The sequence below is a fragment of the Alosa sapidissima genome, chromosome 1 (genome assembly GCF_018492685.1).
Source record: "Alosa sapidissima isolate fAloSap1 chromosome 1, fAloSap1.pri, whole genome shotgun sequence".
Classification (NCBI taxonomy): domain Eukaryota; kingdom Metazoa; phylum Chordata; class Actinopteri; order Clupeiformes; family Clupeidae; genus Alosa; species Alosa sapidissima.
The window spans coordinates 29,252,914-29,272,231 of record NC_055957.1 but is presented as its reverse complement, the minus strand read 5'-3'; the positions used below and the strand labels follow the sequence as shown (position 1 = coordinate 29,272,231).

The following is a 19,318-nucleotide window of genomic DNA, read 5'->3' as shown; positions in this document are numbered from 1 at the left end:
TTGAGGTGTTTCAGTTTAATTATAATTAAAGAAGGAAATATGCTATTAATGTATATGTGATTAATGTATTGCAAATTAACATATACACATACAATGTACATGTGTGTGTGTGTATGTCTGTGGTTGTGTGTTGCACATGTGGGTGTGCACATACAAGTGTGTGAGTATAATGATACTGCCAGTGCCATTCCATCCAGTTTATTTTAAATATCAATACTAATTTGAAGGCAACAACCTAATATTGATCATAACAGCAATGAGAGAGATGAAAAGAAATTATGAGCAATGCAAACGATAAATAAAAGCAATAAAAGTAAACATTATTTGTATATCACAAGAAAAGCAGTATGTTGTATGTGAATATGTTTTGGCAAAAAAAAAAAGTCACTTGCCACCCACAACACCACTTACATCATACTCAGCCAACTGTATTTCCAACTTCATACATCATCCATCATAAGAAACAAAAAACTAACCTAATTTTCTATTCCTTGGGGTATACTTTTAATAACACAGTGTAGGCCTAAATGTCAGCGCTCAAATGAAAAGGTTAGACTCTGACACATCATCAGATCATTGACATGTACAGCTGTGTCATAAGACAAATCAATAGGGGGCAGACAGCTTGAAAACAGCTACAATTTGCATGGTTGTGTGGCTTGTAGAAACTGCGTGGTGAGCACTTTGAGAGGTGGTAATGCACTACTGAGTTTCCTGTCCCATTTGTTGCACGCTGGTTGTCCTCATTTCCACCACCGCATCTCTCTAGCTTGGACGTGATTACAGCATCCTGGCATCATTTCTCACCTTTCACTACACGTGGGACAGAAGCACTTTTGAGTATTTGATCGACCTGCCCTCCAACCACCCCACTCAGACATATATAAAGTCCCACAGGCAGTCAGTCACTCAGTCATACTCAAGCGTTAGTCCATACTTAAGGTTGATCATTACTCAAGCGTTAGTCCATACTTAAGGTTGATCATTACTCAAGCGTTAGTCCATACTTAAGGTTGATCATTACTCAAGGGTACTTCCGGTTAATCATTATGTCTCCTCGGTATCTGGTCACCACCATCCTGGTCTGCTGCTTTGCTCTGACTGTGCTCTCTGCCAGGTCGTATCCACGTGAGTTTGTCCTCACCTTTTTTTTTATCAATACTGATAGCTTGTCTATAGTGAAAAGTATGAAAAGTGGATGAGAAAGTAACAGCTGCTGTGGTAAAACAACAGCAGCAACAAAACTACAAATGGGTTGGTATTGTAAAAGTTCACAAATCGATTGGTATTGTTGAGTTTGTATGTGTGTTTGTTGATGTGCTTGTATGTTTTGCTGTCAGCTCGTCCTAAGAGGGCGGCCTGCTGTGTGAAGTTCACTAAGCGGCCGATCAGTGTCAACATAATCAAAGGTGTCACCATCCAGGACTCTCGTGGGCCATGCCGCCTCAGTGCTGTGATGTGAGTAAACGTTAGATATGTAATACTCTGATGGACTTATCAACAGACACCCTCTCCAACAAAGACATTTCACAACCAAGCTTCGAAGGGTTAATATAAGGGAAAACAAACAAATGAAAGTATTTGATATCAAACTTTATTTTCTCTATATACTCATGCCAATATATATATTATTTGTAATTCGAATTAAAATTGTATTCAGTGTATGTATTTATATTTTTTTCAAGATTTCACACCACCACCACCACGGATGTTTGTGCGACTATACGGCACAAATGGGTGAAAAAGGTTCTTGAGCAACTTAGGTGCAGTAACATTTATTTCATCTAATATTGTGTAAAATACATTACTATATATTACTGTTTATTGATCCTCAACATGTAAATTATATTCAGTCTCAATTGATCAAATGTACTGAAGATATACATACAGGCTGTACAGTAGGCTATGTACATGTACATAAACATACAGTAGGCTATATGTGTTGAAATATGTTTTTCTTCTTCTGTCATTGAAGTTAATGCTAAAACATGACTCTCTTCCAGTGATAAATTCAAGGCACTCTCTAAAACCCTGGAGAAACACAACCTGCTGAAGAAAAAGCACCCTGCTGTGGTGATGCCTACTAACGGCACCGGCATCACACTGGTGGATGTAGAAGGCTCTACAGAGCCATTCGGTGCCTTACAATAGCCGAAGATTATTTCCCCTCATAAAGCTTTAAGAACCGCTTTTAAATCTGGAACAGTCTGTTGTATTTTAGTCTTAAGTGTTAACTTACTAAATTATAGTTAGAGACAAGTTATTAAAGCTATCTTTCTTGCACACAATTTTTCTGCTAATTACAAACTGCTGATTACATGTCTTATGGTAATAACGCAAAGCTAAATGACAACTGACACCACTGAGCTGATATTCTTAAATGTACAATAAGAGTAAAACTTATCTGTGTAATATGGCAAAATTAGTTTTTTTTAGTCACAAAGAAACTTTACTTGTCAGATATTTTTTTTAATTTTTTCACAATAAAAAATATGAAGAAAATATAGTGTAATTTTTTTTAAATTTAAATTCTTGAACTGTAAATATTTGACATTTAAAACTCTCCATTAGAGAATCTTAGAAAACACCATAACACATTTGGCGAAAGGGGTCCAAATGTGCCACCTTATTGACAAGTTCCTGCACATCACTTTGATCTAGTTCCTCCTCCGTTTCTGGGCGTTTGACAATAGGCATGCCCTTCTTAATATCATACATAAGCTGTTTGAAATAGAGAAAGACAGAAAAAAAAAGATTGTTTAGTTGTGTATATTTGTATATGTTGATTGTATAGTTATTAAGAGGTAAGAAAAGAGGTATAGACTATTGAGTGTGGAAGTCCCCACTGTCATTTTGTATGCGGTGGATTAGTATTTTCTTGATGAGGGATTTTTGCCCTACGGCTTAGGCTAACTCACTCAACAGCCTGGGCTGCCAATAATTGTATTGTGGAAGGCACCGGGAGTAGCCTAGAGCTGCAATGATTAGTCAACAAAGTCGATTATAAGAGTTTTATTGTCGACGTGTCATATTATTAGCCTGAAAGGACTATGATAATAAAGTCTGGCTACTCTCATGCAAATGTTCAATAACATGAATGATGGAGCAACAGAGTGAGAGGAGAGGTGAAGTAAAGGTGAGGCTAAAACTTGGAGTGAAATAAAGCAGGCTGAATTCAGACTTTGTTAAGCAGAGTTGTCATTTCACAGCAGCATGAAAGTGATGCATGAGCATCTCAAACACAAGCACCACACGTATGAATGTACATTTGATTATACATATGATTAAGCTATCAAGCTTAAGTTTCATATACATCTGGTTCATGAGTCATTATTTTAATCCATGGGCACATTATTTTAATTTGAATCCATGGGCACCTCTGTTGAGGCAGAGACTGGACAGCAGGGGGCAGACTTGAGCAGGTGATGCACAACATGCACAGGACCCCAGAATAGGAGCCGCGCCCATAAGAGGCAGGGATGGTGGACGTGACAGAAATGTAGATATCAACTAAGTTGCAGCCCTAAATGGGAGTAGTTTTTTGGGCTCAATAACGCCAATGCAACCCTGAAAGCATGCATATAAACAGTGCCCCAGAATATCACTATTCGAAACCGCATCGCCTACTTGCGTATCAATGATGTCATCGCCACACCTCAGCTGCCTTGGACTTGACTAACAATGTATTGCCTAACAATACTAGTTCTTCTCATAGGCTACATGACATTACCTACAATTACACTCAGTAGGATAAATATCACAACTGGTGCTGCGTAGCGCCAATAGCTTATCATGACTTGGTGGAGTGAACAGTGTTTTTCCTATGTGTTTTCTTGATGCATTCTAGCTACTGTCAGTGACTGACGCGAGAGAACTAGTCAGAAGTTATTAGGGAAGTGCGGTGTAAGTTTAAATTAATTTGTGCGTAGTGCCGGTGTCATTCATGTATTTTACATGTCTTACAACATAAATAAATGCATTCATAGTCTAGTGAAGTCAGATATGAGCCTACAAATCGCTTAGAAATCACACTAAGCGTATAGATGCGCACTAAATGCGAATGCGTGATTTGATGCAGGCAAAAGTATCGACTGTTACTAACGAAGGTATTATATCAATATTATAAATGTGGCGATAGCCTAGAACTTGGGTAGGCCTACATTAGTAGCCTATGCACTTGCGGTGATAGAAACTAATGTGAATCGCGGACTATACAACCAAAGAAAGTAAAAGAGATTATTGGCACCTGTGTTAGCCAAATAAAGGATGGGACTGCACCCTTCACAAACCGTAAAAATTAAGTTTATTAGTTTTACAGTTGACTACAGTTGACAGTTCACTATCAGTCCACACAAACGATTCTGGTTTCCTTGCACTAGCCATTTTCGCCGTAGCCTATTCTGTCTGTTTGTAAACTACATCGCGCAAGCTTTGGTGAATTTATGAAACAGAAACAGTGCCACCTATAGGCCTGGAATATGAAGTAACGTGTTGAGTCGTGTTGAGATGGATTCGTTTGGACGCAAATATTCTTGAAACGATTCCAGGGAAGACGGGGGGGGGGGGGGGGGGGAAAGATTGGTTTGGTATGTGTGGACTAGGCCTAAGTCATCATCCTAGATTCTGCTTGACTCTCCACACACACACAAACACACTGAAAATGATGGCTTATGTGATATGTTTCTATTTCATATATTTTTAAATTCATATAGAGTGTATTTAGTTAATAATGTATTTTTTAATGTATAGCATTTTACTAGTAATTACTAGTAGCTAAACATATTTAGTAATTTGAATGCTTCATATTGACGTTTAAACTATAACACTTATAGATCAAGTGTTGACGTGACCTGAGCTAGCAGTTACCAAGGAGCTCTTTCCAGATGTAAAAGTTTGCCATGGTTGCGTAGCCTATTTGCTATTATTATGCTATTATAAGCGCAAAGTGGTTCTCTCTCTCTCTCTCCCTCTCTCTCTCCGTGTGTGTGTGTGTGTGTGTCTGCGTCTGCATGAGGCTATGTTCAATTCAACTTGGTAGTTGATCCGTCCGGTCAATAGCACCGCATTCACGCCACTTCATGATTATATTAACGTCATCAGACAGGCTGTAAAAGTGTATGCGGGAATTTCTCGCATTAAGATGGCTAGAGTTGTGGGAAAACCTGTCAGTTGTCCTGCCAAAAACCTGCTAAACAAACAAACAAACCACTGCATAATCTTTCTGACCATGCACCGACTAACTTGGAGATAGTCTTCTGACCATGCACTGACTAACCTGGAGATATTCTTCCAAGTTGATGCTGTTGTACTTCTGAAAGTCAGCTCTGTCAAAAAGGGCCCTGCGCTTCTCCTCTGAGTCACTGTAGTTCACCAGATCTAGAGCTGCACAGCTGCGGTTGGTCATGGGGAGCAAAATAAACAGCGTCACAAATGTCTCTTCAATACCAGTGGAGTTTGTGTGTATCTGCTGCCATCTGCAGACAGTACTAGCAAAAAAATCAATTTCAAAGATGAGAAATGTTGTCAGAGTGGTAGACTACATGTCCTGGTGTAGGCACACTGTAATTCTGTATAGCACTACTGTAAGTTGTATTTCTCTAGGTGTTTACAGAGAATTGAAACACACACACAAGGGTGTAGGTTTGGTCTCAGCTTTGGTGGGGACACATCCCCAACTCCTGTTGTCATGATACCAAAATTATTGTTTCAATACCAATACCAAGTGAAGAATCTTGATTTCAATGGAATTTTTTAAAATTTGATTTGATTTGGGGGCCCCCACCACCTTGACGCCATCAGTAGGCTAATATTGAATATTGTGTGATCATTCACATCAGTGGTGATCGTACCTAATTTGATTGACCCTCCACACACACACACACACAGACAGAAAGTGATGGTTGTCATAGTTTTCTATTTCATATTCTGGAATACATATTGGTCGGCTTCAGTAAACTGTTTTATATGATGGCAATAGGTTTAGGTTTTTGCTGATGGCAATGACAATGCCAGCATTACTGTAATCACTTTTGGTTTAAATTAGAAAAATGTCGAAATAGGCTGTGGCAGAGAATTTCTAGGGTTGGGATATTACACGTTGCCACTGTCTCCACCAATGATGTGTATCGCTGCATCATCAACGTTGTTGGAACTACGTTGTTCGAACGCCGGAGGTAGCGAATTGTGACACAAGCATGATGCTTCGTGGAAACAGGTGTTACAACATTGTTGTTTGAATGCAAGCTGCATGGTACCACGGTGGTTGAGCAACATCGTTGCTAACTTTTCTAGAAACGAACCCCTGGCCGTCGGAATCAGTCCAAATAGCACAAAGGAGTTCACTAAAATATTGGTGGGGATAATTTTGTCAAAATATTGATTGGGACTAGTACCTAGCGTCCAACCCTAAACCTAGGAGCACACACACACACATACACACACCTTGGGCTAATTCCTAATGAATTCTTAGGTGCCATTTGCAATCCTAATCCCAAACACTTTCCTCAAACTGTCTGTTCAGTGTGTGCGGTAAAGAACTTCACTCTACTCCTGGCATTATGGTTGAGATTCAGAAATAGCGTTTTGTGTTTTCCTTCTGAACTTACAAGTCTGTAAAGTTGAGCAGTTTGTCACCACAAATGTCAAAGAACTCAAACTGATGTCTGAGGTTCAGGAAGTCATCAGTTGTCCACTCAGGATACAGCTGTTTCCAATTCTCAACAAAGCTGGGCCAATCGTCATCCATCACTGAGAAAAAGTGCAATATAATAATAACTAGATGTACCGCAGAGCGGTACAAAATATGACCGCCGCCCAGTCCAGCACATTTTTTCCAGAAAAATAAGTCACGCTTGTCAAATTGTGTTCATTTCCTACTTTGTTCCTTTTTTGTGTGTTTGTAATTGAGTGTCTGCAGAGTGTGTGGTTGTTTTTGTGTATATGTGTTTTGTGTGTGTTTTTTTGTGTGTGAGTGTGTGTGCGTGTGTTTGTGTATGTAGGTGTGTTTGTATGTGTGGGTGCATGTGTGTGTGTGTGTGTATGTGTGTTTATGTGTTTGTGTGCGTGTTTGTGCGTGTCATGTGTGTGTGCATGTATGTGTGTGTGCATGTATGTGTGTGTGCATGTATGTGTGTGTTTTTTTGTGTGTGTGTGTGTGTGTCTTTATGTATGTGTACATAAATAAAGCAAATCAGGGAACCACCTACTCTTTGCGATAAGTGCCATGGGATCTTTAACAACCATGGTGAGTCAGGACCTCAATTTGACATTCATGCAAAGGAAAACATCTCCTGCAGTACAGTGTCCCTGTCACTGCAATAGGACATTGGGATTTTATACAACCCCACCCCCATCTTGCCTGTTCATAATTCTGAGAAATTCTTGAATTGTGTGCATGTGTGTGTGTACGTGTTTATGTTTGTGTGTGTGTGTGTTTGTGTGCGTGTGTGTGTGCGTGCACGTTAGGGCTGGGACAACGCGTCAACGTAATCGATTACGTCGACGCAAAAAATACGTTGACGCAAAATATGCGCGTCGGTTTGTCAGACCCAAAAATCTACGGTGGGCCGCCACAAAACCGGCCGTCACACATTGATGCTCTATGTTGTACTATTTAAATTAAAAATCCTTTGAGCTGCACTTTTTACACACGCAGCCTTTCCCTGCCCCGCCCGCTCTCTCTCATAACGAGCCCGCTGCCCCCCTATTTAACACAAAATATTCACGATTGTTGAAGGATTGTTGTTGCCACATAGAAGCATTGCATAGAACACGGCTGGCTAAATTGCTATTAAATCCGCTTAGCATCATGACCATGCTGTGCAAATTTGTTCAAAACTGCTTCAGTCAAGTTAACTCTGCTAAGGTCTTATCACAACATAGTACATTGAGGAGACTAAACTTAGTTAAGTTATGCAATCAAGCAGTATCTCAAAGCTAATGTTAGAATACTGTTTGGATGTTGAGTTTAGCATGCTTACTTACAGCTGCTTGTCAATTTCGTTACTCAGGGCTCATTTTATTGACTCTGACACTGAATGTTTGCAAAATCCCGATGTAAATGGAAAAGTGTTTTCCAAGACTCAAAAGTGCTTGTCCCAATGAGAAGTACAAACTGTTATTTGAACTAACTACAAGTTAGTTCTTGAATTTCCCCTGGGGATCAATAAAGTATCTATCTATCTATCTATCTACGTTATGAACGTGCGTGCACGTTAGGGCTGGGACAACGCGTCAACGTAATCGATTACGTCGACGCAAAAAATACGTTGACGCAAAATATGCGCGTCGGTTTGTCAGACCCAAAAATCTACGGTGGGCCGCCACAAAACCGGCCGTCACACATTGATGCTCTATGTTGTACTATTTAAATTAAAAATCCTTTGAGCTGCACTTTTTACACACGCAGCCTTTCCCTGCCCCGCCCGCTCTCTCTCATAACGAGCCCGCTGCCCCCCTATTTAACACAAAATATTCACGATTGTTGAAGGATTGTTGTTGCCACATAGAAGCATTGCATAGAACACGGCTGGCTAAATTGCTATTAAATCCGCTTAGCATCATGACCATGCTGTGCAAATTTGTTCAAAACTGCTTCAGTCAAGTTAACTCTGCTAAGGTCTTATCACAACATAGTACATTGAGGAGACTAAACTTAGTTAAGTTATGCAATCAAGCAGTATCTCAAAGCTAATGTTAGAATACTGTTTGGATGTTGAGTTTAGCATGCTTACTTACAGCTGCTTGTCAATTTCGTTACTCAGGGCTCATTTTATTGACTCTGACACTGAATGTTTGCAAAATCCCGATGTAAATGGAAAAGTGTTTTCCAAGACTCAAAAGTGCTTGTCCCAATGAGAAGTACAAACTGTTATTTGAACTAACTACAAGTTAGTTCTTGAATTTCCCCTGGGGATCAATAAAGTATCTATCTATCTATCTATCTACGTTATGAATTGCATCTATACATCAGCTGCGTTTTAACTGCGTTAGTGTTACAATTGCAAGGGAACGAACGTCTTAAAGTGACAGGAACTCAATTAGACCTATACACTACTGAACTTTATTGAATGCTACCTCTGACTAAGAATGCATTACTTTGCACTTGTTTAGTCTTTTATTTTGGAATTTTAAGAGCAATAAACATATATTGCAATGTTAAGGAATTCATGTTTTTTTCATTCAGATATATAAATCAACGTATAAATTGCTATTAGTCAACTAATGGGGAGATAATCGATAATCGAATTGAATCGAAATCTAATCGGACTGAAAAAATGAATCGTTAGATTAATCAATGCATCGAAAAAATAATCGCTAGATTAATCGTTTAAAAAATAATCGTTTATCCCAGCCCTAGTGCACATGCTTGTGGGTTTGCCTGTGTGTGTGCCCGTCTGTGTGCATGTGCATGCATGCGTACATATGTCTACCGTGTGTGTATGTGTTGAGAGAAAGTGGAATAGAACATTATGTCCAATATTCCAATATGTGGGTTAATGTTCTGCATTTCTCATTAGTAGGTCACTTTGATACTAAAAGTATGATTCTATAAAAGTTTGATACTAAAAGTATGACTGTATGATATTTGTACTGTCCCTGTGTATATCTGTGTACGTGACTGTATTTAGAGATAAGCAGGAATATTATGACTGCAGTGTTTCACTGTTCTGCATGGCTGCGTCAGTAGATATCTGCTCCGGATTGCCAGGTTGCCACTAATCAGGGTCTGATTCAGTGTAGTCCACGTGAGATGGGATGACCAACGCCATCTCCCGTCGGCCTGGAATGATACTTAAACCCTAACTATTTACTTGTCTAGTTAGAGCAGCTGATGGATCTTTAGGTGAAGTCATGCTGTCTCTCCCTTGATGCGCATCATTGTAAATAAACTCTGTTCCTGATTTTTCATACTATTGGTCTGACTGGGTCTCTAATAAATCTATGGTATCAAAATTACCATCAGTGTCATACGTATGATTACTGTGAATGTGTGTGTGTGTGTGTGTGTGTCTGTGTGTGTGTGAATATCTGTTTATGCACACAGCTTCGCTGTGCGGCGGTCATAATAAGAAGAACAAGACGAACAAGGCAATGGAAACAACATCGTCATCATCTGCCACCATCATTTCAATGAAAGAAAATGAGCACAAATCAATCAACTGTCATTTTCTGTATGGGTAATAAAGCCAACATACTCTGAAACTTGGCCTTCTCTCTGATTGACCGGATTCTGTGTTGAATCATATCATAACAGAAGGACAAAGTGATATCATGCAACTCCTTTCCAAAGTCCATTGAATTAGACTCTGCAAGGAGAGAGAGAGAGGGAGAGAGAAATAAGTGCAAACAATAACAGGGGTGCATTGACAGCTGCAGAGAATTCACCTCTGATAGGGGTTGATATGCCTTGTTTTAGTTAGATTCATTTTGGATATTCAACAGACACTCAGCGTTACAAACATGATAGCTATTCAGTTTGTTTAATACTGATAAGATTGTTGTAGATAAAGATGCATTATTTAAAATTTGACCATCACACATATTCCCATTATGGGTTTGAATTTCATCTTCCACTTTTAATAATTCATTCTATGAGGGACATATCTCCACTTAAACAATGCATTTGTATTCATGTTGGCTTTGTTTTGTTTTCACATTCACTCATTTAATCACATTCAGGTATTATATGTGGGGCAGTCATGGCCTACTCCGGGTTAGTGTGTGCTTCACCTCACTGTGTGCTCATTGTGTGCCTCACCTCGCTGTGTGCTCTGTGTGTTTCACTAACGGATTGGATAAATGCAGAGACCAAATTTCTTGTATAGTATACTTGGCCTATAAACCTGATCTACATATTTTAGCTTCACAGAAGAGAACTTCTGACGGCAAATTTGAGGAAAAGTTGGTAAACCACCCTTCTTACCTAATTTGAGGGTGCTGATTCTGAATATTTTGTTTACCAAGCTCAATTCTGAGTTCTAAGCCACATAATCAGCATTTTAACATAAACCACTCAGGTCTTAATCAGATAGGACCTACACCAGTATATGTTGCAATATCTGTGTGCATTCCTACCTTAGGTCTATTTCTTTGATATAGTTAACATAATTTGCTACTACATAACAAATACCAAATAACAATACAAAAGTGTCTTACAAACGTTCCTGCATACTTCTTAAATGTACTGTAGTCAGATGGGTGTCCTAAAGACATAACTAGATCTTGAGCATCTATTACCAGTGTTGAATGAGCAGTTTTTGCAGTGATCACTACTGGACATTCCACATTGCTAGACAGCACTTGAGTGAGGATAGACTTATTTCCACTTCACAAATAACCATCGCTGTCTGCAATAGCTACAGTACAACCAGTTCATAGCTGAGGATTTGTCCTAGGTGCACTTCCCTTTCAGCATCATATGCAGTAATGATGCACTGAAGAATGTTTCTTTTTGTTGCACTATAAAGGATATCTTGTCTAATTTTTTTGCAAATAATGCAATCTCCATAGCACTCTTCAGCACTCCTCAAACATACACACTCTTCCATTTTTTGCATGGCTGGAATTTGAATGATAGGAAAGAGCACCAGTGAAATGTTTTAACTAGGCAAGCACACCTTTGCAGTAAAAAATAAATACAGTGTAAATCTTCTGTAAAGACTGACAACTGTTCATAATAGTTAGTGACAAAGTACTTTCTACAGAAAAATGAGCAGTGACCTACTATTCTATCAATTTATTATCAAAGAATCTATTTTGTTTCTAAACATCATACTGAATTTTAGCTATTATTTCAATTTATATTTTAATTTTAGCTTATTTTCATTTGCTACTTGAGGGTCATTAGGGTAATTCCTGTCCTGTCCTACAACATATCTGATACATAAAGAGTATATTAATGCCTTATGTTTTTGCAATTCCTATGATATCTGGTGGCAAAACCAAAAAGTACGTGAATTATGCTAATTAGCAAGCTTAAAACTCAAAATTGAGCTTGGTAAACAAAATATTTGAATTCCGCTCCCTTAAATTGTGTGAAATGGCCCCTTTACCGACTTTTCCTCAAATTTGCCAACAGGACTTTTTCTGAACTTTGTTAGCTATCTGCTCTCCCTCTATTTGCAGTAGGGGGGCAATTCCACGGAAAATTGACTTTTTGTCACATTTGAAGTATTAAAAAACATCGTTTTAGAATTTTCGAACGAAATGGTTAGTAATTAGCACGTTTATGATACTTTCCATAGAGGGTAAGATTATCACCACTTTTGTTCAGAAATTCTAAAACAATGATGTTTTTTAACACTTCAAAATAACATTTGCTAAATGAACCTTACATTTTTCAGTAGCCATAGGTGTGTAGATTTGAAAAAAATGTCGTTTTGTTCTTAACGGGAGCATTTACTGCCTGAAATATCCAATTTTGTTTACCACGCTCTGAGTTATAGTGCTGGCCTGATGGATCGCCTATTTACGCCGTTTCAACAGCACATAAACGGTTAGACCGAGAATTCTGGTCATGAAATTAAAATTCCACTGGAGCTCCAAGCGGATGTGTACACGCAGCCTTACAACACTGTTTACAGCTCTTTGAGTCACGGTAAAATGTCATTTTTGGTACATAGCTAATTTAGATACACCTATGGCATACCTGTCAACATTTAGCTTTCCAAAATGGGAGATTTTTTTTCGGGGGGGGGGGGACAAGTTCAGTGTATCAACAACACAACAACAGTTTATGTGATGTGTTAATCAATTAAATTCCCAACAATTTCACAACAGCTAGTTCTGGAGAGGCCATTCAACCAGCCCGCTGCTTCAACCAGGCTGTGCAGTCGGAACCCGCTTCCTTATTTGGGTTTTGGGTTGCCAGGTTTTAGCCTATGACAAAACAGTTGAAATTGAAACTAAGTGATCGTGTATGTGTAGGGTGTATTTCATACACAATCTGGCAACCTGGGAGATGTCAGACTAATAGAAAAAATGCATGGATCAATGATTTTAAAATGGAGTTTGATGGCCATGCAAATTACGGGAGTTTTCCGGGAGAAATAACAAAACAGGAGGGTGCCGGGAGATGACCTTGAAATACGGGAGAACCCAGGAAAAACGGGAGTGTTGACAGGTATGACCTATGGTGTGGGTGCTTGCGTTTCTTTAGGAATCCGCCATCTTGGTTTGTATAAAAATGGATATTAAGTGACACATACACGCAAGACGGCGGAAATACGGGACCGACGGTAATAGGGGGAGTTCCGATAATGGTTACTTTTTTAAGAAGTAACGAGTAACGAGCAAACACTACTTTTTAAAAGTAACTTCCCCAACACTGACTATGAGCTGCGGGAGCGCACCTATGTTCCCCGGGTCCTATGTTCCCCGCTATTTGTATGGGACCGGGGTACCCTTTTTGTAGAAAAGGGTCCTATGTTCCCCGCCTTGTATCTGACCACGGAAATTGCATGGGATATCTTGCGAGTGCACATTTCGTGCAAAAACGGTAGCAAAGTGTATTTTTCTGTCAATGTTGCTTGCCGTAGCACACCAGGTAGACCTACACATACGCGCACGGTGCAATATTGACACAAGCCAGAAGGGCGATTTTCCTAACTTCCACGTTGAGTATAGCGGAGTAAAAGAATAGATGAAGAACATTTTTTATAACATAGGCCTGCAATGGTTTTACTTGTGTAGTGCTTCTTTACTGAATATAACGAGTTCAAAGTTAACATTGCATCGCATTGTCCGCTTCAGCACTAAATTGAGGACAGCAACACACACGAGCTGCACCTCTGACAGAAGAAACGCGCTACAACTACATGCCTTTTTAAGTTGATATTTAATTGGTTTGTTTTGTTCATTTTTCCATTCGCTGGCACGCTGCAGGGGGGACTGCGCGTTGCTCCGAAGCCCCTTTGGTCTGACTCGTCAATAATCCAAAAATGTCCCTTTGGATCTACAGCCCAGTATAGTTTGATATCTCTTTGTTCCGTTAAAATTAATCCCATTCTTCCGACAGCTCAACCAAAGGCTATTTTAGATCACCTCCTTCACCTCTTGTACAGTAAGAATCAACAATGACATGCCAAGTGCAAAGACAATGACAAGCTTGGGACTGAAGCCATGCAGACTCGGCTAGATTTAAACACAGCAGGCCGTTGCAGCAAGACACTGAGCCAATCCTAATATCATAGGAAAACAGGTGGGGCTGTGTCATTAGGCTGATTGCCACTGACACCAGCTACTGTTACATACAAGACTTAAAGGTGCCATGTGTAATGTCTGCCAAAAAATCAATTCATACTCCACATTCCATAAAAGATGGGTCAGTATACCCCCAGAAAGTGAGTTTGTCTACCCTAGAGTAACAACCAAGACACGTGTATTGCAGTTTGGCTGGCGGTTGGATATTTTTACCTCAATTCTTACACATGGCACCTTTAAGTGTCTCAATTAAATAAATTAAACGTGACTATATCGCACTGGGCTCCCCCTGCAAAGAACTTCAGTTCGTGGCGCCCCCTCTTCCTTCCCTCCTTCCCTCATCACAAACAAAGTGTTTTCCACCAAAAGCTGTCACCGGTCTGCACGTCTGTTGTAACTGTGTTGACTGAAGGGATTGTGTGTTTCTGGTTAAATAAAACGGATATATGTGAGTGTATATGTGAATATTTTCCTTATTTATTGATGTCATAAGCATGCTTTATAGGTAGCCTAAGTTAAGTTTATGCTAACATAGCCTAGCATTATTAACTTAAAGGAATTATCCGGAGTAAAATGCACTTTAGATCAATTTACGGATGATTGGGAGTACATACGTTGAGTTGACATCCAAATCATGTCATTCGGATGTGTTTTGAGTGAGAAGGGCATATTATTTCGCCGCTACAAAACGCTATTTTTATACCTCTTCTACAGTTCCAAACAACATTACACTTACGTGGTAGTGAGTAGAGGGTCCCTAAAGCCAAACCGAAGTATCCCGAGGTCTTTATGTGGTCGGATAGAGAGTCCAGAATGAATTTCATCAAGCCAGTACCTTTCCGGAAATGTTGCCATCTTTGCTGCCATCTTTAGGGGAAAGTCCGTAAGAGTCGATTGCTTGTGTGCTCTGGAAATTCACAATTTCGTCGCCGTTTAAAAATAAAATAAAACATAGTCCAGTATTTCTTTTGAAATTGAAATGAAGTTTTTTGGACTGGACTATGTTTTTTTTTTTTTTTTTTTTTTAACGGCGACGAAATTGTGAATTTCGGGGAACCCGGGGAACATAGGGATGACCCCTGAGCGAACTGACATTTCAAACAAAAACGCCCACACACGACTGAACGAGGGGAGGCAGCGTGATACCATGCTCCTGTAGCTAACTAGTTAGGGCTAACTTTAGTGGATCAGCGCCGTTATTGCTCAATCATTAAGTGTGACTTTTAGGATTGGGGCTATCAGATCACGGCTGTCACGCCGAACAAAGAAAGATTCATGAATAAAACATAACAAGGATATCGTTGCAAAGTTAAAATGACCATACCTTCATCGAAGTCGGGGTCCACGTAGCTCTCTGGCTCATTGACCAGAGGGTATGATAAGGACATTCCCATTTCCCCCTCTTGGTAGTCTAACGTTATGTTAGCTGAGAGACACAGAAGATGTAACTAACGTTAATCGTTTGACGTCAACGTTACTAAGTTATCTAACTTTAAGATTATCAGTAGCCTAATATAACGTTAGGTCTCGCTCGCTTTATCAGCCGTCTCTGGCCTAAGTTACCGTTAATATCTAAAACTGATAGTTCCATAGGTCCTTGATTGTGATTGTGCGTTCGATGCCGTTGTAAAATGCAGCATAAACCAGATAAGAGCCATAAAGCCAGAGCTATCTACCAAACCTTTGCTATCTAGAAGCTACAAGGCGAGATCTAGCACAGTGTTTCTCAAAGTGTGGTCAGGGACCACTGGTGGTCCGCAAGCTATTCCAAGTTGTCCGCAAGCAGACGTGGTAAAATATAATATAGATCAGTTCTTTGTTACAGTTAGCAAGTTAGCTCTGGGGTAGCAAAAATCAAAGTGTTTCACGTAGATCACAGTGTCATTCCCCGCTCTGAGTCGCTACTGGATGTGAGTCCTGCATGCTCAGATTGATATTTAGCCTACGGCAAAACACTAAGGGATCCGACTGCAAGCAAGGTGGGAGAGCCTGTTTCATACTGAAATCTGTGGAATACATCAAATAATACACTTTTCTGTTTCAAAAATGTGTTGGCTATCTATGATTGTTTGATTGCTAGTTAGATCAAAATGTCATTTGCAAAAGGCAAAGGGACTGAAACTGGCAAGAATGAAGCTGCTGAAAATGTGTAATCTGAGGGGATTGTTTTGCAAACAGCTTCAGGGACATGTTTTGTGCAACCCATAGGCCTATTTTGACTTGCTGAAAAATAGTCATAATAGGCCTATGGGCACTTTAAGATGCATTAAGCCACCCTATTTCCATGTTTCATAATGGTGTCTTCACCTTCACTTTGGCATTGTAGGCTACCTTGGCATATTTTATTGTGTGTGGAATCATGTAAGGTTTATTAAATATAAAAAATGTAATTTGTTCATACAGTGTGATGGATATTGTGTCAAATTGCATTAGAGGATGACTAGATAGGTGTTTTTGCTTCTTCATAGAGAATCATAAAAATACCTCAACAGGAGCATTGGAAAAGAAGAAATTACTTGAAATCATTATATTTAAATAAAATAATATTTATTTTGTTCCACATGCAGTACTGTAATACTGTATATTTGTCAGGCTATAAGACAATAATACATTAAAAAAAAAAAAAACAGCCCATTAACCAATTCAAGTAATTCAAGTCAATAAATACAATGAATGCACCAATAAACTAGCAACCTCAAATGCAATAAATAAGACAAATAAATAATAAATATGATGTTGTTTAAATTAGACAGTATTTTAAGGTTAAAGTTAGATGAGAACATGTGGCGTGTTCCTGTGTTCAGACGATGGTTGAAGTGGCAGTCGCATGACTGGAAAGGGATTGTGTGGCAGCAGCAGTGCTGTTGCTGATTGAGGACCTTGCAGAGGGTACCACACTCTTAGGTGATGCACTTGTGGCTCTCCTGAAATAAGATGGGAGACCATTAGTATCTGGACTCTATTCATACTGATCAATGCCATTTGCCTTCATTTTACCATGACACTGTGAAGATCAACAAACAGAGTTCTTCATAGCTTTCTGTTCCACTGTCATTATTTTCTGTTTGGATGAACAGATTTTTTTTTAGTATGTCACAGATACCGCTGCTAAACTATAGTTTATACAAAAGTAAAATGGAGCAGGTCAAAGTACTTTTTCTCTACACACTTGCTAGATTTCAGATTAAAAAAAAAATGCTTCCACTCTCTGAACCAAACAGCTTTTAAACTGGTCTTGCTTGTATTGTCAAAAGATTCTGACATTTTTTGATAAGTTTGTCCCTCTGTCTCCCTGGTCACTGTCCACATGTTCTAGCTTGGGCGATTAAGTCATAGGAATAATTTATTTATTTCTTAGAAATATATAAGAACATGGAATCAAACAGGGTTTGGTGAGAAAAACAAATCTATCTGACAGTATAAATACTCCTGATGGGTATTCCAGGAACTTACAGCAGGTTTTGTTTCTGTCTGATGCTTCTAATGATCTCCTGCACCCATTTCTCCTGCCAGCGACTGCAGAAAGGTCCCTCAGTGGTTTCAAATCTGTGGAAGGACATTGCTTTCAATGAGAATTTTTCACTAGAAAACTCAAAGGACTAATATTTAGTCCTTTTATTTAATTAACAAACAAACAAAATAAAGAAGAAGACAGTGTAAAAACCAGGCAACACTTACATCACTGCAGCGACACATGGGAGATTTTTCTTCTGAAACCTGAAGCCAGTGATGGGTGCCGTTACTTTCTTGGTGGACACCATTGTGCAACAACTCAAGGGCTTCTCACCAGTCACTGCATGGAAAAATGACCTTCATTAGCACACTTGATTAAAGTATTAATTCAAATAGAAAACATCCAAATAAAGTACTCACCAGTCTCTAACACTGTAAGGGAGAGGAAGATGGTGATGATAGCAAGGCTACCCACAAATGGTCTGAGGAGCTGCATGTCTTCTGTTGGTGTATGATGATGCCTCTTCACTGAATGAGCTCCTCTGAAGACCCACGGGTTGACTTGACTGGAGTTCAGTCTGAGGACCTGCTTTTATGGTCTACAAAAGAGGAACTCCCACATGAAACTCCCCACTCGTGCATCTATTTATAAAATACTGAGGAATTCCCCAGACGTAGTGCCTTCTCTCTATTGCATTAGAGAGCAGGATATGATGCCATGAGCCAGAGCATGGTGAGGTTGCCTTTTGCAATGACACTTTTTTGGGAAGGGCTGTCAATATCTTCTGACACTTCATTCATTACAAGCTGGCCTTGTTGCTTGAAGTAATCATTCTGGTTTTATGCTTTTAATTGCCAATTAAATGTGCATGGAATGCTTTAATTTCAATGTATTACTGATGTGCTAAATGCTTTGTTTTGAGTACTGGTATGTAGTCCAAGAGTACAAAATGAAGTAGAAGAGATGTGAAAGCTGAAAGAGATGTGTTCCTTTGCTTTAAATATCTTGCTATTTTCTGCCATTATGCAGCACCATTGTGGCTATAGGTCTTTTTGTTTGTTGCTCATAGGTCTACCAGTGAATTGGATTTAGTAAGATTGAAGTTGAAAAGGATTATGTCAGTTGATGACTGTCTTGATGATGAACTTGCTCATGAGCCCGCCACATACACACACACACACACACTCACACACTCTACACTCATCATCAGAGCCGGAAGGTAGAAAAAGCAGAAGGATGCCAGAGTTATCTGAAATGGAGAGGCGCCAGGAACTTTGTCAAAGCCTGTCTGGCATGTTCAGACATGTTCTTCTGTAGTTTGCATTTTTAGATATCCGCTTAATTGGCACTTTTCCCTTTTTATCTGAAAATCTCTGTATTATTTCAATATGTCAGTGGTATATAATCCACAGTATTTTGGTATGTGCAGATGAAAAAGGATCAAATTTAATGTACCTTAACACAGACACATCTGTGAGACACTGAGGATAGCAGCAAGGTTTAAAGGTGACGACATGCAAGTTCTCTGCTCTCAAAGAATCACATATTCATAGCATTTAGGATAGGAAAGTGAATCATTTTAGCAGCTGGCCAAATAAACTATGCGTGCTCTGCTCACTAACTGTAATTTATTAACTCATTTAACAACTTAAACACAAAGCA

At 39.3% G+C, this 19,318-nt stretch overlaps 2 protein-coding genes across 4 annotated transcripts; one reads left to right on the top strand and one right to left on the bottom strand.

Moving 5' to 3' along the window:
* Positions 1–419: 419 nt before the first annotated feature.
* si:ch211-122l24.6 (uncharacterized protein LOC557261 homolog) lies at positions 420–15,785 on the bottom strand. Of its 2 annotated transcripts, none has more exons than XM_042099656.1 (5): positions 15,527–15,785; positions 10,197–10,307; positions 6,606–6,747; positions 5,276–5,390; positions 420–813 (listed from the first exon to the last, which is right to left on the bottom strand). In XM_042099656.1, exons 1-5 carry the CDS (start codon positions 15,594–15,596, stop codon positions 811–813), a joined length of 441 nt encoding a protein of 146 aa, XP_041955590.1. In that variant the 5' UTR covers positions 15,597–15,785; the 3' UTR covers positions 420–810. The 2 variants fall into 2 exon arrangements, with proteins under 2 accessions (XP_041955590.1, XP_041955589.1); XM_042099655.1 differs by lacking the exon at positions 420–813 and adding an exon at positions 2,503–2,721 and having other exon boundaries at positions 15,527–15,784.
* LOC121714620 (C-C motif chemokine 13-like) lies at positions 921–2,353 on the top strand. Of its 2 annotated transcripts, XM_042099663.1 has the most exons (5): positions 921–972; positions 1,008–1,128; positions 1,341–1,458; positions 1,686–1,763; positions 2,004–2,353. In XM_042099663.1, exons 2-5 carry the CDS (start codon positions 1,050–1,052, stop codon positions 2,149–2,151), a joined length of 423 nt encoding a protein of 140 aa, XP_041955597.1. In that variant the 5' UTR covers positions 921–972; positions 1,008–1,049; the 3' UTR covers positions 2,152–2,353. The 2 variants fall into 2 exon arrangements, with proteins under 2 accessions (XP_041955597.1, XP_041955596.1); XM_042099662.1 differs by having other exon boundaries at positions 930–1,128.
* Positions 15,786–19,318: the final 3,533 nt, after the last annotated feature.

Excerpts from the sequence above, each read along its gene's own strand:
- LOC121714620 (XM_042099663.1), top strand. The coding sequence starts at position 1,050 with ATGTCTCCTCGGTATCTGGTCACCACCATCCTGGTCTGCTGCTTTGCT. Across the intron at positions 1,129-1,340 it reads CTCTGCCAGGTCGTATCCAC|CTCGTCCTAAGAGGGCGGCC; the intron begins GTGAGTTTGTCC and ends TTTTGCTGTCAG. Across the intron at positions 1,459-1,685 it reads TGCCGCCTCAGTGCTGTGAT|ATTTCACACCACCACCACCA; the intron begins GTGAGTAAACGT and ends ATTTTTTTCAAG.
- si:ch211-122l24.6 (XM_042099655.1), bottom strand. The coding sequence starts at position 15,596 with ATGGGAATGTCCTTATCATACCCTCTGGTCAATGAGCCAGAGAGCTAC. Across the intron at positions 6,748-10,196 it reads AGAGAAGGCCAAGTTTCAGA|TGATGGATGACGATTGGCCC; the intron begins GTATGTTGGCTT and ends ACTTTTTCTCAG. Across the intron at positions 5,391-6,605 it reads CTGCTCAACTTTACAGACTT|CTGTGCAGCTCTAGATCTGG; the intron begins GTAAGTTCAGAA and ends GACCAACCGCAG.